This window comes from the organism of the source record quoted next, unplaced genomic scaffold (genome assembly GCF_019419815.1).
Source record: "Pyrus x bretschneideri cultivar Hongxiangsu unplaced genomic scaffold, Pyrus_bretschneideri_v1 Contig4, whole genome shotgun sequence".
Classification (NCBI taxonomy): domain Eukaryota; kingdom Viridiplantae; phylum Streptophyta; class Magnoliopsida; order Rosales; family Rosaceae; genus Pyrus; species Pyrus x bretschneideri.
In genome coordinates, this window is record NW_025999723.1 from 7,708,256 (window position 1) to 7,723,707 (window position 15,452).

The window sequence follows — 15,452 nt, forward strand, 5'->3', positions numbered from 1 at the left end:
ATACGGATAAGGATCGAAACGATGCCGTTTCATTCAGGTCTAAATGAAACGCACCGTTTCGGGCTTCCCCAAATCTAAGCACAGTAGACTTTATTCCTCGGTCTTCTTCAACCTGCTGCAACTCACACTCGCAAGTCACAGTTGCCTCCATGGCAGCTCCACCTCAAACTTTAACCCAACCCCAACTCCTCAAAACCCTAACCAATCTCTTGACCTCCACAAAAACCCTAAACCCAGAAACCCTAAAACCCCACATTCCGCATCTGACCCAACCCCTCCTCCTCTCCATCATCTCCTCCAAAACCCTAGCCTCCCAGCCCACCACCCTCCTCTTCTTCTTCCGGTGGGCCCAGGCCCACACGCCCTCCCTAACCCAATCCCCACAAACCCTCCTCGCCCTCCTCCCCTCCCTCTTCACCCACCACAAGTTCTCCGATGCCAAAGCCCTCCTCGTCCAATTCATCGCCGCCGATCGGCAGAACGATCTCCACCGCCTTATTCTACACCCGGACCCCACCGTCCCGAAGCCCTCGAAGGCCCTTCTGGACACTTCCATTGGGGCATATGTGCAATCCGGGAAACCCCACCTTGCAGCCCAAGTGTTTGATAAAATGAAGCGGCTTCGGCTTCAGCCCAATTTACTCACCTGCAATACTTTGATTAATGGTCTGATAAGGTACCGGTCCTCGCATTCGATTTCATTGTCTAAAGGTGTGTTTAAGCATGCTGTTGAGTTAGGGGTTAAAGTGAATACGAATACTTTTAACATTTTGATATATGGGTATTGCTTGGAACATAAGTTTAGGGATGCTGTAGAGTTGTTGAGTAGGATGAGTGAATTCAGATGCGTGCCTGATAATGTCAGCTATAATACGATATTGGACTGGCTGTGTAAGAAGGGGCAGTTGAATGAGGCCCGGGACTTGTTGTTGGACATGAAGAATCGAGGTTTGTTTCCGAATAGGAACACGTATAACATTTTGGTTTGTGGGTATTGTAAGATGGGGTGGTTGAAGGAGGCAATGCAGGTGATTGAATCAATGACACGGAACAGTTTGCTGCCGGATATTTGGACGTACAATGTCTTGATTAAGGGGTTGTGTAGGGAGGGTAGGATTGAGGAGGCTCTGAGACTTCGGGTTGAGATGGAAAATTTGAAGTTGATGCCTGATGTTGTCACGTATAACACATTGATTGATGGGTATTTTGAGTGGAGGAGCGATTCAGAGGCCTTTATGTTGATTGAGGAGATGCGTGAAAAGGGAGTGAAAGCAAATGCAGTTACTCACAATATAATAGTAAAGTGGTTCTGTAAAGAAGGGAAGCTGGATGAAGCCAGTGATACTTTAAGGAAGATGGAGGAAGATGGGTTTGCTCCTGATTGTGTCACTTATAATACTTTGATTAACGAGTATTGCAAGGCAGGGAAAATGGCAGAAGCATTTAAAATGATGAATGAGATGGGTATGAAAGGTTTGAAGATGGACATCTTTACTCTCAATACTCTTCTTCACACTCTTTGCAGTGACAAGAAGCTCGATGAAGCATTTGAGTTGTTTCATACTTCAACTAAGCGGGGTTATATTCTTGATGAGGTAAGCTATGGAACCTTGATCACGGGATGCTTTAAGAACGAAAAGGCCAACAAGGGTTTTGAGCTTTGGGATGAGATGAAGGAGAAGCAGGTTGTTCCCAGCATTGCCACCTATAACACTATAATTGGAGGGCTCTGCCAGTCTGGAAAAACTGATCAAGCATTCGACAAGTTGAATGAGCTTCTAGAGAGGGGTCTAGTCCCTGATGGAACTACATACAACACGATAATTCATGGTTACTGCCGTGAGGGGAATGTTGAGAAAGCATTTCAGTTCCACAACAAAATGGTTGAGAAATCATTCAAGCCAGATGTCTATACATGTAATACTCTTCTTTGTGGGCTATGTAGAGAGGGTATGTTAGAAAAAGCTCTGAAGCTTTTTAACACATGGATTTCGAAAGGGAAAGACATTGATGCTGTTACTTACAACACATTGATCTCAAGCCTTTGCAAAGAAGGAAGGTTTGATGATGTTTTTGATCTTTTTTCGGAAATGGAAGAAAAGAAATTTGAACCGGACCAGTATACATACACTGCCATTTTAGGTGCACTTACTGATGCTGGTAGGATCAAGGAAGCAGAAGAGTTTATTTTGAAAATGATTGATATGAGAAAGTTACCTGGTTTGCCCTCAAAATTGGAGGAGGTGAAAAATGGAGTGATCGAAACATCAGTTGAATCTGATTCAAGCACTGGTGCTTATTCAGAGAAAATCATTGAGTGTTGCTTTCAAGGTAAATACAAGGATGCAATGCACATTTTGGAAGAATCAATGCAGAAAGGCATGACCTTAAGTCGAGATGTTTATATTAATTTGATGAATGGGCTGATTAAGAGGCGAAAAAGCACATCAAAGGCTGTTAAGCTGTAATGAGACCTTAGGCTATTTTTTACAATGTCAGAGTGCACGAGCCTTGCCTGCGTGTTCCATTTGAATTTGACAACAACTGGACCAGGTACTACCTTTTGTTTTCTTATCTTTTCATGTTTCTCTAATCTTCTCATAGAATCCAGTTTCAGGTTTAATTCCTATACAATCTTCCTTAGTTCAAAAGAGTTAGCGGGAAGAACATAGATATATTGACAGTATGATTCACTTTGTAGATGCACAAGAATGAATTTCATGGTACTAAGCAAACTTATGTTATTCACAAGTTTGCACTTTCTGTCTATTGTGAAAATACAAAAGAGCATCACTTTTTGTCTTGGAACTGAGTCCTGTTCAACATTTTGTAGTAATGACAAAGCCAAGGGAGATCGCAACAATATTATTTTGCTAATCTTTATGTTCTCTTTGGATATGCAAATGGAGCAAATGCAAATTGGTAAAGGAAGATTTATTTTACGTTTTGTTGATGTTTTTATTAGTGAGTGCTGATCAAAGATAAAATTAAGTTTGACATTTGTTGAATGTCACAGGTTCACATGAAATGAATGATGTTTCTTTGTCCATGCCATTAAATATGAGGTGTGGTCAGGTCCAATTAAAGGCGGGGCATGGAATCTTGTTCTCCATTCGGAGACCAAAACTGAGAATAAATGGCAGCTGAAAGTGGGCCTAGTTTTCGTGAAAGGCGTTTCTTATGGCTGATGTGAGGAGGAACTGGTTCATGAGGTTAGCAATAATCTGCACGATGTAAGAATATAGTTCTGTTCTCCTTCCAATGTATTCTTAATTTGAGAATGCTAGAGGGAAGAATGAAGGTGGTGAGGTTCCATATCAGCCTACAGTTTCGTACAAGAGGAAGTTTTCCCTTGGAACAGACCGTGACGTTTAAAAAGTGATTTGTGTCCTCTTGCATCTTTGTTAGCCTTTTGGACAAGATTTGAAGGTTTATTTTTGCATCATTATTGACAATGGCGATTTCCGGGGTTTAAAGCACGTTTCAAGTCTAATACCATCATCAAAGACTAATTCTCCCTGACTTCCAGACTTCCAAAACCATTCCTCTTACGAAAGAAGGGAAAGCCATGGTCAATGAAGGGCTGAAAGATACATTACTCATCACATATGCCTGTCAGAAATGAATTAGACGGTACTGATTTCAACGGTTCAGATTCATTTCGTTAGGGTTGAGCTCCAGAAAAGTGTCACCTCCACGCCTTCACGAGGATCCCTGCAATATCTGGTACAATTTGTGCTTTTCTGTAAAGTTACTTGTCAATAGTGAAAGGAAGATAGCTGAATTGAATAAGCTGAAAGGGTTGTATGCTTTTGCACACTGTATCATAGATGAACTGTCTTATTTCTTCCTGAAAAAAAGGAGCCGTGTAAATTAAGCGTTTGGATGATGGGAAAGGAAAGAAATTCAATAAAGCTTATGAAGGATGCTTGGTAGTATCTCCTAACCTCTACTTTTGCATTTCTCTAATGTACTACACAAAGAAATTCAATAAAGCGTTTGGATGATGTGATACACTTCTCCTTTCGACCTTCCAACACCAGGCAGGTGTCAAACTCCATACATCGTGTTACCACTTGGCACAAACAATTTTCTTTGTAACTGCACACACAAAAAAAAAAAGAAAAAAAAGAAAAAAAAAAGATATTCGCACGCCCATAGTCTCTTGCCCAATCTTTATTCTTGTCATTTGAGTTCACTAATAAATAATAGGAATCACTGGCGTAGAGTAAAAAAGTTACATGCAAACCTTTTGAAGTAGTTCAAAGAGGACTTGAACTTTACACTCTTTAGCACAAGATTTTGAGTCTCGCATGGCTACCATTTTAACTTTATTTTATTTTATTTCTTTAAAATCGGTTCATAAAATGGAAGTTTTTTTCTTGGAGATTTATTTGATTTGTCATATTTTGTATTCAAAAAATATGTCATAAAATGTGTAGAAATCATTTTCCCTATCTAAAAAGCTATTTTTATCATCTCTCTAATAGAAAGATGGTACAAATAAATCATAAGTGTAGCACTACTCTTTTCCTAAATATTTTACAGAAAACACATCAACGTTTGTCAAAAGTTGCATTCCTAACTCACTAAGTGAAAGCTTTAATTTGAATCTAAAATACAGGTAAAAAAAAAAAAAAGTAGGGTTCCTTAGAAAGAGATGTACATACAACTGTTTTAGCAAATATAAAATTTTACAGTTGACTCTGGCAATATGATAAAGCAAAAGCTTATTAAACTTTTAAAAGTTTGAATTTGTCTCCAATTATTTAAATTCCTCATAATGATATAGCAAAACCGTACTCACTATAACTTGCATGAGCTTTTTATGTTTTATCATTCATCATCTTTTTGCGTACGTTTTAGTTAATCTGAAACATTCAATTGCAACTTTATCTACACAAATAACTGCTGCTAGGTTAACATGCCACAACATTTGGAATCTTTGCAAGTCCTATGCAACATTAATCTAAAGCCACTTTTGGTGTGTCAAATGTTTGGTCAGATTGTTTTTCACATCACCTCGTCGATGAAGTGAGTGAACTGTGGTTATGTGAAAATGGTCAATCATTCTACTTTTTGGGATTGAGGGAAACAGATGAAGGATGATGAGGATAAACTTGTCCTACGTATTATCGTTATGTCTCATCCTCTTCACGTATAAACAGTGACCGCTTAATGAAGAATTTCTCTACCATTAGCGTATGTATAATGTTTCAACCTTATCAGACATCAGTATCCATTTCCTGTTTGCAGTTTCATGTACCATGTTGTCCTATTTGGAAATTAAGAGGGCCTGCAGTACCAGTTTAATCAAAATTTTCAAAAAGCAGTACACCAAATGACCAAAACAGTGTTTTTCTTTGATTTTCTGAATCCCATGAACCCCAAAAGCCAGAACCCAGAACCCAGAACCCTCTCTAGTATGAAACCATGAAAATTTGAAGACCAGGTGGATTTATCATTTACTTACGTTTGCAAGTTGGTTTCTGAGTTCTGAGTCTTCTGACCCCGACCTTTGAGAGAGAGTTTTCGGGATGGGGTGGGAGAAGTGGCATCCAACCGTTCCTAATTATTTGGATTGACATCTGATACGAATACATATACAGTACCGAGCATTCACATGCATTTTCTATTTCTCTTGTTTTCTAGTAACTGATGGTTTTCGTAGTGTTCCACAATTCCAAAATCTTCTTCCGGACAAGTTTGCATCTCTGGAGTGCTGCAAATACTGCCAGCTTTGCTTATCGATCTAGCAAATATGTACGAAAGCAACTTAGCATAAATTTAACCAACTATTTTTTACTACATGCACAGTACTCTTAGGCCTCGGTTTGTTAAAAAATATTGGCTTGGGTAGGAGTATCACTATATTGATGGTTACTCACAAAGAAAGTTGCCCATTTTAATCTTACTATTTTTGTGGGGATTAGTAGGGATATCTTTTATTCATGGTAGCCTTTAACTTGGACAAATATGAAAGTTGTCACCTAATGTTTCCTTCAAAATACTTTCAATACAGTGAATAGTTCAAACCAAGTCAATCTTTTCTAACAAACGAGGCCTTAAATTACAGAACCAAGAATGATACTATGGTTTAGACTCTCCATGGTTGTGCTACGAAATACTTTTAATACAGTGAATAGTTCAAACCAAGTCAATTTTCATATGACCGTGATTGTCACTTACTATATACGTGATGAAATATCAACGTGATGTCAATTCATTCGCTTTAACGTAGTGGACGGTTATTTCATACTTTAGTCCTCCTAGTTAATTTGATTCTTGAATTTTTAGTATTTCATTTCGAATTTAATATAAAAAAAAAATCACGCTTTTTTTATTTCATATTTGAAACGATTCAAATTCATGTTTTTAGTGTATGCATGTAAGAATTACAGTTCCTATTTTATTTGGGCAAGCATGCTTTAAACGTCTACGTGAATGGATCAATCACATCACTTAGAATCAAACCGATAATCTGTCATAGACTCGTAGAGTTACAGCTAGCCAAAAGTAGTGAAAAAGGAGTGATTCTCTTTTCTATTATTTTTTTTTCTCTTCTTCTATTCTCTTCTATTTGAACGATCACGGTTAAATCACGTCAACATTTTATATTAATTTTTTATGAAAAAATAAAGATAAAGACAAAATAAAGAATATGAAATGAAAGAATGAAATGGAACAAAAAGATGATAAGAGAAAATTCTAGTCCGTGAAAAATAACGAAGGATCATAGCCTATATGTCCCATCAGTGGTTGCTCACGTATTACATCCAATATTACCAAAAGACAGTATATAAGGTTGATCGATCTACATCTGCAGATCACAAAGATTAATTAATTAGAAACCAAGAAAGCGTGTGAGAGTATTATTGGGGAAACCCAACCCATGCATGACAGAATTGACAGATATGATACAACAAAGTTCAACAAAGCAAAGCAACCAACGCGTGGACCTTGTAAACTTTGTTCCATTGCTTCTCTACGAACAAATGGAGGACAGTTTGCAAATTCCATACACATTTGTCCGACCCAAATCCTACAAAAATGCTTCCTTGATTTGCATGGAAAATAAATTAATTAATATTATATGAAGAGAGAATATTTTTGTCCAGGGGAAGGGGTCCATATTAGTCAGTTATTAGCCTTTGATTAAGTTGTACAAACTTAAGGAACATAATGATTATTGAATATTATTGAAGCAAAGCATATCTAACAACAACAAAAAGAAAAGTAAAGCATATGAAAAACATATTGTAAATGTGCATCACCATGTTGACTAGCATATTATTTGATCATTCAATTATTTCGATAAGATACCGATTAATTATGCGATAGAGAGAGAATATAAGACACGCAATATATACATGTTGCAGATAAGTTATTTCTGCAGTATTGTGACTTGACAGTGTGTACGAGTATATATATGCCTTTGAAAGTTTTTTGATATTGTCGATGTATGTGGAAATATTCGAAAAATATATATAAAAAAAAGATATGAAAGAGAGGTGGATGAAATCTAAACTTCACCACATATTAAATAAAATTTTAAGTTTAATTAGGTTAAAATTGACATATTTATCGATATTTTCGACCTGTGTTTAAAATATCGGTGTCGGTGGAAACTTTTATATTTCGTCCAAACTAATGTTTGACATTCTCTTAAGTTTCATTTTAAATTTTCATTCTTTTCATCGAAAGCAATCAATATCAATATTTGATATACCCATCCATATTTTCATAAAGTTTTATATCTATATTTCCACATATACCGATATTTTAAACACTGTATGCATGTCATGTATGGTTTGATAATTCATCAAACCACAATCTAGCTAGAATTTGGTCGTGTTTGTTTCGTTCTTCAAATTATTTTTCTTGTTTTTCTCCTCTTTGTTTTTAATCTAATTTGGAAAGATGATGAATCATGCATACGAACATGGAACTTTCAATTCATCTACAATTGCAGAAAAACTTGCAGTAAACGATTTGATCATTACAGTTTCTTGAATAGGTGTGGCTAACGTTTGTTGAGTTCAGTCTTCTTTCCATAGGCGTGCATGATGCATGCACACTGGCCTAACTCAATAAAAGCCACATGCAATATATGCATGCGCAATGGCCTAACTCAATAAAAGCCACTATTTTAAACTAATAGTGTTTTTTTTTTTTTTTTTTTCAATTTTTTATAATTACAAGCAATATTATTTTGTAATCTAAATCTAAAGAAAGTGATAAATTTGAACCTGCGATGCAGTGACTTAAAGAGTATGAAAACTTTAGTTCCGATCCTTGATTAACTAAAATGTTAGATTGAAACTTTATTAATTTTAATATTTTACTTGAAGGAAAAAATGTTAAATTTTAATCTTAATTAAGAAATTCAATAAAAAAAAAATTTTTGAACAAACAATATTGGGGGGGGATGAATTTAGCCTCACAATGGACTAGCAATAATGTGATTCAAATTTGTATTTGGCGAGAATTGAATCTAAGACCTTTCACTTACAAGTGAGGAGTGGCAATAACAAAAATTACTAAATCCTTCTTAAAATCATGCAAATATTAATTCCCAATAGGGAATTTTAATTTCTTTCCTCAAATCTGAATAGTGTGAAATCTAATTAGATTTTTTTATTATTTCAAAATAATTTTTTTTTATTTTTAGTTTTCCATATTGGTACGTTTAAATTAAAAAGAGTACATTTTATTATAAGATATGTGTACATTATAAATAAAAAAGTGAATAGATTTTGCACAAAGAAATACATTTTACAAAAAATAATTAAGTTAGTACATTTTACATATATATAACAAAGTGGTACATCTTTTTATGAAAAATGTGTACATTTATAAATAAATTATAAGTATAAATAAAAGATTATAAAAATATAAGGGTACAAGTAAAAGTTTAAAAATATGGACGCAGAAAAAAATTTAATTGGTATTGGTACATACTACAAAAATGGTTGCAAATTAAAGGATGAGTACAATTAAAAATAGAAATATATGACATAAAATTTGGCCATGAATATATATATATATATATATATATATATATATATATATATATGTCAAATGTAATGTTTCTAACACTAAATGGATCTATTTGGAAATGGTTAATTATACTTTATTATAAAATTTAAATATGCTGATATGTAAATATTTTATTATTAAAATAATAATGTACATAAAAACCAAAGGACCTTGAAAAATTGAAAACAAATAAAGTTTTAATCAATGAAATACAAAAATGAGGGAAAGAATTATCAGTGTAACTACAAATTTTTAATTGCTTATTTAGTAGCTTCTTTAATTATTGAAAACATGTTTTTAAGTCAAAAGGAATTTGACTCTTGATCTCAGGAATAGTAGACAGTGGGTAATATTTATCTAGGATTCTACAGTCACTTGTTAAAGCATCATTAGTTTATAATGGAATCCCAATTCATTGATTTGTTTAATTAAGGGTGATTAAACAACAAGAAGTTTAGTTTCTTTTCTTCAAGTTTGGTTAAAGTCCACACGCAATAGACTACTATCACTTTCTATTTCTCTCCAATTGTCTTATCCTACAAATCCTAAAATTAATAAGCATCTTAATGGAAGAAGACTTACATCATCTTATTAATCAACTACAAGCATATGCATGCATGTCTTTCTGATACATGCATGATGCATGTCCAACAACACGTTAATTTGTTTTGACAATGATACCAATTAATAGTCCTATTTAAAATGGTAATGAGTTACAAATCTATGATAATTATGTTCCTTTCTCTTTTGAAAAATAAGCGATAAACTATTATTGATTCGAAAACTATTGCAATGCTCACAAATAACACAACTTGAACAGAAAAAAAGAAAACGGTTGTTCAATTGCAAAAGACATCGACATGAAGAGCAAACTTAGAGCATAAATTGCCTACTACGGGTAAGTCTTCTGAACATCACCATATACTTCTTTGGTCAAATTCCGTTGATATTTTGTGTAGAAATTTTTAACATGCTTTAATTGATTACTATATATAAAATGAGAGAGTGATGTGAACCTTTAAGCGGGAAAAGACTTTGGTTAGAGCAAAGCCAAATTAGGATGAGGAATAGATCGAGACTAAAACATAATCAAGTGGAAATTTTAGATATTAAAATGTGCAATGAGCCAACAAATTCTACGATGGTGTCCAACTACTTCCACCACGGCCACATTAAAAGAATTAGTTTTTTTCCAAGTGTAGGGAAAGAAAATGGCACTTGAATCGTAGAAATATTAACATAATCGTAGAAATATTAACATACTCATATGATAAATGTCTCTTTTAAATGTCACATTCTTTTTGGGACCTTCTGGAAATGGATCCATCGACTGATTAGCTCTAGCCTTTTAACTTCTTAATTGTTCCATGTCTCATTTTCTTATTTCCCACGAGCCTACTTGCAATTCTCACCCAACTCCCTCTCGAACTATAGCTGACTTGGCCAATCAAGTCCCTGGCTAATTGGGGTCAACCTTCTGTCAATTCCATATGCCACATCATCACTTTAATTAGTTGTGTATTTAGTTGGTTGCTAGAAAATAGTTTCTCTCTGTTGTGGCAGCATGCAGTTAGATAGGTAGTCAATAACACATATTAAAGAGGAAACTCATCCTTAATATTTTGATTATTTTATATGAACTACATAGTGAAACTCACCTATGTAATTAGTGTAAGAGCTATATATATATATATATATACATATATATATATATATAGGGTAACCATATTTAAGGATTTTGATCACCTAAAAGCCTAGGTAAAAGTCATCATATAATTCTAATCAAATAATTATAGGCCACAATGTCTTAAGCGTTTACAGACACACTCAGCTAGTTTAGTAGCTAATCACAATAAATATAAGGTGTAAATGAATACTCTCAACATAAAAACAGCCACAAAATAAGTAGGATGTCCCATGAGTTTTAAATTTGTAAACTAAATGATGTGTCACTGATAAAAAATAAGCATGTTAATTCCTACAGCCAGCCATCATAGTTTTAGCCACTAATACAAGAATATATGACAGTGGCGTTAATTTCCTTATCATAGTTTTATATAAATCTATGTTTGCTTATTTTTTCTTGACTCTTTTTTTATCGTGTTTGATGTTTAAACCACATGCATGAAACGTACGATCACAAGTTCCCTACTATGTAGTCGGGTTGTCTTCGCTACCTGTTGCTCAATCTGATGTCATTTACAGTGCTACGACGGTGTGGATGCGTAGATTTTTCCTGAGTAGGTATTTATATGTCCCCATGCATGAACGAGTATCATGATTTCAGTCCAAAAACGATGTACGTACGCTAGATGCTGATGAACAAGGCTTTCTTCTTCTTGATAGAGTTTATTTACAAATTTTATTTTTCAATCTTACTTGAATTTTAGGTTTTGTTGGGGAGCTACCTCAGTTGAAATTCTGTTGCAGTGTGAGTGTGTCATCACGACAAACTTCATTCACTTTATTACATTTCAAAAGTTGCATGTACTAATTAGCACGAGATATTTAGTGTATATTGATATTTCAAATATGAAAAATCTTTTGAAAAATTACTTACCATGTCACATACGAAGAAATAATCACTTGTTATGAATTAATGCATGCAGGATCCATATATGCAAATAATGGGCTTACGACATATTAATTTGTACTAAAACATCCTTATCTCTACCAAAAAAATAGAGGATTAAAAAAATAAAAAAAACAGAACAACAAATAGAGATTATATTAATTAAAATGGGGCAAGTGATTCCAAACTGATGACGCATCTTACTACCACAACCTCGCAAATGCTGACTCCACCTTTGACATATTAAGCCACCCCTTCCGTTCCCTCTTTGTTGTTTCCAGTCCTGAGTGCTTGGTGCACTGCTCTCCCTCCCTCTATATATATGTGCACTAGACATTGCCTCTTTTACTCCATAACTCAAAGCAACTCATAACTAAAGCAAAAGCTCGCTCAAAAACAACAAAAATGGAATTCGATGCCAAAACTACCACCACTATGAGTCCACCTCCATTCTCCTACTCTCCATCTTCATCTCCTTCTTCTCCCATTACTGCATCATTTCCCTCCCCTAACTCTCATCCCTTATCTAGTTTATCTTCTCCTCATGCTGCTGCCAGTAATAATATTAGTAGTAATCCGCTTCCCACCTCTCTTTCACCACCACCACCCCCGCCGCCACCTGTTGTTCTCAGCCCATGCGCCGCCTGCAAGATTCTCCGCCGCCGGTGTGCAGAGAAGTGCGTTTTAGCTCCATACTTCCCTCCTAATGAGCCCCTCAAGTTCACTATTGCCCACAGAATCTTTGGAGCTAGCAACATCATCAAGCTCTTGCAGGTAATTAGTTCAGTAGGTTGTAATTATTTCTGTTTACTGCACTAACTAATACACATATTAATCATGGGATTTTGTCAAAAGATCAAGAAAGTCATGAGGAACACTTTTTCAACTTTCACTTGTAAAAGTAGAATTTGTTGGCTTTTATTAAATTCTACAATGATTGTGACAGTAAACGCGTTGTAAGATTGCTGTTTTGGAATTGGGTTTTGCTTAAAAGAGTTATTCCGTTTTCACACTTGCGGTATGCAGCTATGAATCTAAACCATATATTTCAACAAAAACCAACATAATCAGTGGTTCAGATTCACAATTTGGCAATAAAGCAGACTTGCTTGAAATATACCCTTGACCATAATTAAGTACTCTATTTGTGTATTTGGTCATGCACATTTAACAGTTATATGTACGAAAATTTTGCAGGAACTTCCAGAGTCTCACAGAGCAGATGCAGTGAGCAGCATGGTTTACGAAGCAAATGCCAGAATTCGAAACCCGATTTATGGCTGCGCGGGAGCAATTTTCCAGCTCCAGAAACAAATCGGTGAGCTCCAAGCCCAACTGGCCAAGGCACAAGCCGAGCTCGCTAACCTGCAATGCCAGCAAGGCAACATGATTGCCCTAATTTGCATGGACATGACACAATCTAAAGAAGAAGCCATTTTGCAGCAGCAACAGTCTAATTACATTGACACAAGCTGTTTTCTGGATGAAAACAATTCGGGCACGGCTTGGGAGCCTCTCTGGACATAAACAGTAATTTGTATGTCGATCATTTCACATTGGAAAAAGACACTTCGAAAAAGTTTCGAAAAAGACACTTTGAAAAAAATGTCCAAAAGATTAAGTGTCCATCTCTTAATTAATTAAGGCATATAGAAATTATATATATAGGGGTTATGATGCTTTTTAAATAAGATTATTGTTAAACTTTAGATTCCTCTAGTTCTAATATTGGGAAATATATAAAGGGAGGGGAATGAGGAGACAGGAGGGCTGTCTTATTATTCTTGGACCTGGTTTGGTACTGAGGTGATTCTGAAAAAAGTTGGTATCAAAAAAAGCTGGGAGCTGTTTTTGTGTTTGGTAAACATTCAGCTTCAGTTTTTTTTCACAATTTTGGGTGAAAAAAGCCAAAAACAAGAAGCTGCAAAACCCAGCTTTGAAAAATCGGCTTTTTTTCACATCTGTTTTACATAAAAGTTTACCAAACACTATAATACTGTTTTTTTTTTTTCAAAAGCACTTTTACAAAAAAGTTTACCAAACACTCTGCTGCTTTATTTCACAGCCGCTTATTCTCACAGCACAGCAGAATCAACTTTTTTTCAAAGCACAGCAATACCAAACCAGCCCTTAGTCTGTGCTAATTAATTCTTGTATCAAATTCAAAGTAATGATTTGGTAACCTAATTTTATATACATGTGGTGATGTATTTGCATTGTCAAACTTTCTCTTGACCTTCAGCTTCTTCTAAGTTTCAGCTATCCAGATCTCATGTCACAGACTCACAATGTCATAATTATTTCTTATTACAAGCGATAATAATACTCTAAGCTACATTAAAAATAGAAGAGAGAATTTGAACCCGGGACACAATGACTATTATGGTTAACCATTCCATGACCAACTTCATGTGACCAAATTTAAAACTTGGTTGAATAAAACTGAATTCAGTAACATTACACTGATTAATATAATGAAAACATACTCTAACTGTGTGAAGTAGTCTTTAGAAGTGAACCACATACATCTTGTGTTTGTATGAGCTATTCAGTCCGTCGATTGTTTTTGCGTAATCAATTTACTTCTTGTCTATTTATCTTCTTTGATTCATTTATATGCATCAACACGTATCCCAGTATCTTAATGCAAGGAGAAAAGAAAATGGCCACCATTGTATTTTGGGGTAGTAGTACATATGAGGACCAGAGGTCCAACAAAGAAGAAGAAGAAGCTTAGATATGCATGCCTCCATTTCAATGCACTCGAGCAGACCAAAAAGGCCTTGACGGTGAGGTTTTTGCTGAAAGTCAAGCAATAAAGAGTAAACCATCTCTAAATTTCTTCTATATACTGAATGAATGATATAATAATGGTTACAATTCCATTTTACATATACAAAGAACGCAATAATGTGGAATTCATAACTAACGCTTACTAATTCTAAGTGTCTTACAAATGTCACTAGGGAGATACTCTTGTGTAGGGATAGGTAATGGTTATGGCAGGCAGGAAACCACGGTTATTTACCCATAACCGTTTAGGTTCATACCCGCATAACTGTTTACCCATTGGGTGTAATTGCATAAATGGTTATACTCATACCCATAACCGTTTATATATAGTTAACCATACTCATAACCGTGTACCCATTTAACCATAATCATTTACCCGTTTACCCTCTTTTGAACCCGTTTATCCTTTTTTTACCCATTTATCCTTTTTTTCACCCGTCTACATGTTTTTTTTAACAACTTGAAAATTACAAAAGAAAAATTTGTCATAATTTTTGTTCTCTAACAATTAAACACTGTTAGACTGTCTCCAATGGTTAGGCTAAAAGCCAAATATTTTAGCCCGAAAAATTTAGTTTTTAGCCCATAAATAGTTTTTCTGCTCCAACCGTTTTGGCCTAAAATTTGAGCCAATGATTATTAAAGAATGAACTTAGGCTATTTTTTTTCTTAAATTAAATTTAAAAAAAAAATAAATAAATATGTAGACTATCATATTAATTTTATGAACATTTTAATCTAAAAAAATTTTAATTCCAATAAATATTGAAAAATCACTAAATTTTCCACAAAGTAAGCTTTCAACTTTTACCAATCATTCAACCCTGAGCTAACTTTCAATTCACCAACCTTTCAACACCAGATTTTCAATTCACCAACTGTTCAACACCAAACTTTCAACTTTCACCAACCGTTCAACACCAAACTTTCAATTTTCACCAACCGTTCAACTTTCATCAATCATCCTCTATATAAACATATGTCCAATATTTGTTGATCACACAACCCTTCAACCTTCAATCATCCTCTATATTCACCAATATTTCAA

The 15,452-nt window shown here is 34.8% G+C and overlaps 2 protein-coding genes across 3 annotated transcripts; both read left to right on the forward strand.

The window, feature by feature from the left end:
• Positions 1 to 40: 40 nt before the first annotated feature.
• On the forward strand, positions 41 to 3,938 carry LOC103926646 (pentatricopeptide repeat-containing protein At2g16880). 2 transcript variants are annotated; one of them, XM_048565084.1, is made up of 4 exons: positions 41 to 2,553; positions 2,618 to 2,723; positions 2,834 to 2,922; positions 3,017 to 3,938. In XM_048565084.1, the coding sequence occupies exon 1, from the start codon at positions 150 to 152 to the stop codon at positions 2,466 to 2,468; it is 2,319 nt and encodes a 772-aa protein (XP_048421041.1). In that variant the 5' UTR covers positions 41 to 149; the 3' UTR covers positions 2,469 to 2,553; positions 2,618 to 2,723; positions 2,834 to 2,922; positions 3,017 to 3,938. The 2 variants fall into 2 exon arrangements, with proteins under 2 accessions (XP_048421041.1, XP_009333737.2); XM_009335462.2 differs by lacking the exon at positions 2,618 to 2,723 and having other exon boundaries at positions 42 to 2,553.
• An 8,007-nt stretch (positions 3,939 to 11,945) lies between these two features.
• Positions 11,946 to 13,375, forward strand: LOC103926645 (LOB domain-containing protein 1). Its single transcript, XM_009335461.3, has 2 exons — positions 11,946 to 12,385; positions 12,809 to 13,375. The coding sequence occupies exons 1-2, from the start codon at positions 12,017 to 12,019 to the stop codon at positions 13,136 to 13,138; spliced, it is 699 nt and encodes a 232-aa protein (XP_009333736.2). The 5' UTR covers positions 11,946 to 12,016; the 3' UTR covers positions 13,139 to 13,375.
• Positions 13,376 to 15,452: the final 2,077 nt, after the last annotated feature.

Bases quoted from the DNA above. Each gene is read 5' to 3' on its own strand.
- LOC103926646 (XM_048565084.1), top strand. From the start codon at position 150: ATGGCAGCTCCACCTCAAACTTTAACCCAACCCCAACTCCTCAAAACC.
- LOC103926645 (XM_009335461.3), top strand. From the start codon at position 12,017: ATGGAATTCGATGCCAAAACTACCACCACTATGAGTCCACCTCCATTC. The intron at 12,386-12,808 runs GTAATTAGTTCA...AAAATTTTGCAG, and splicing joins ACATCATCAAGCTCTTGCAG to GAACTTCCAGAGTCTCACAG.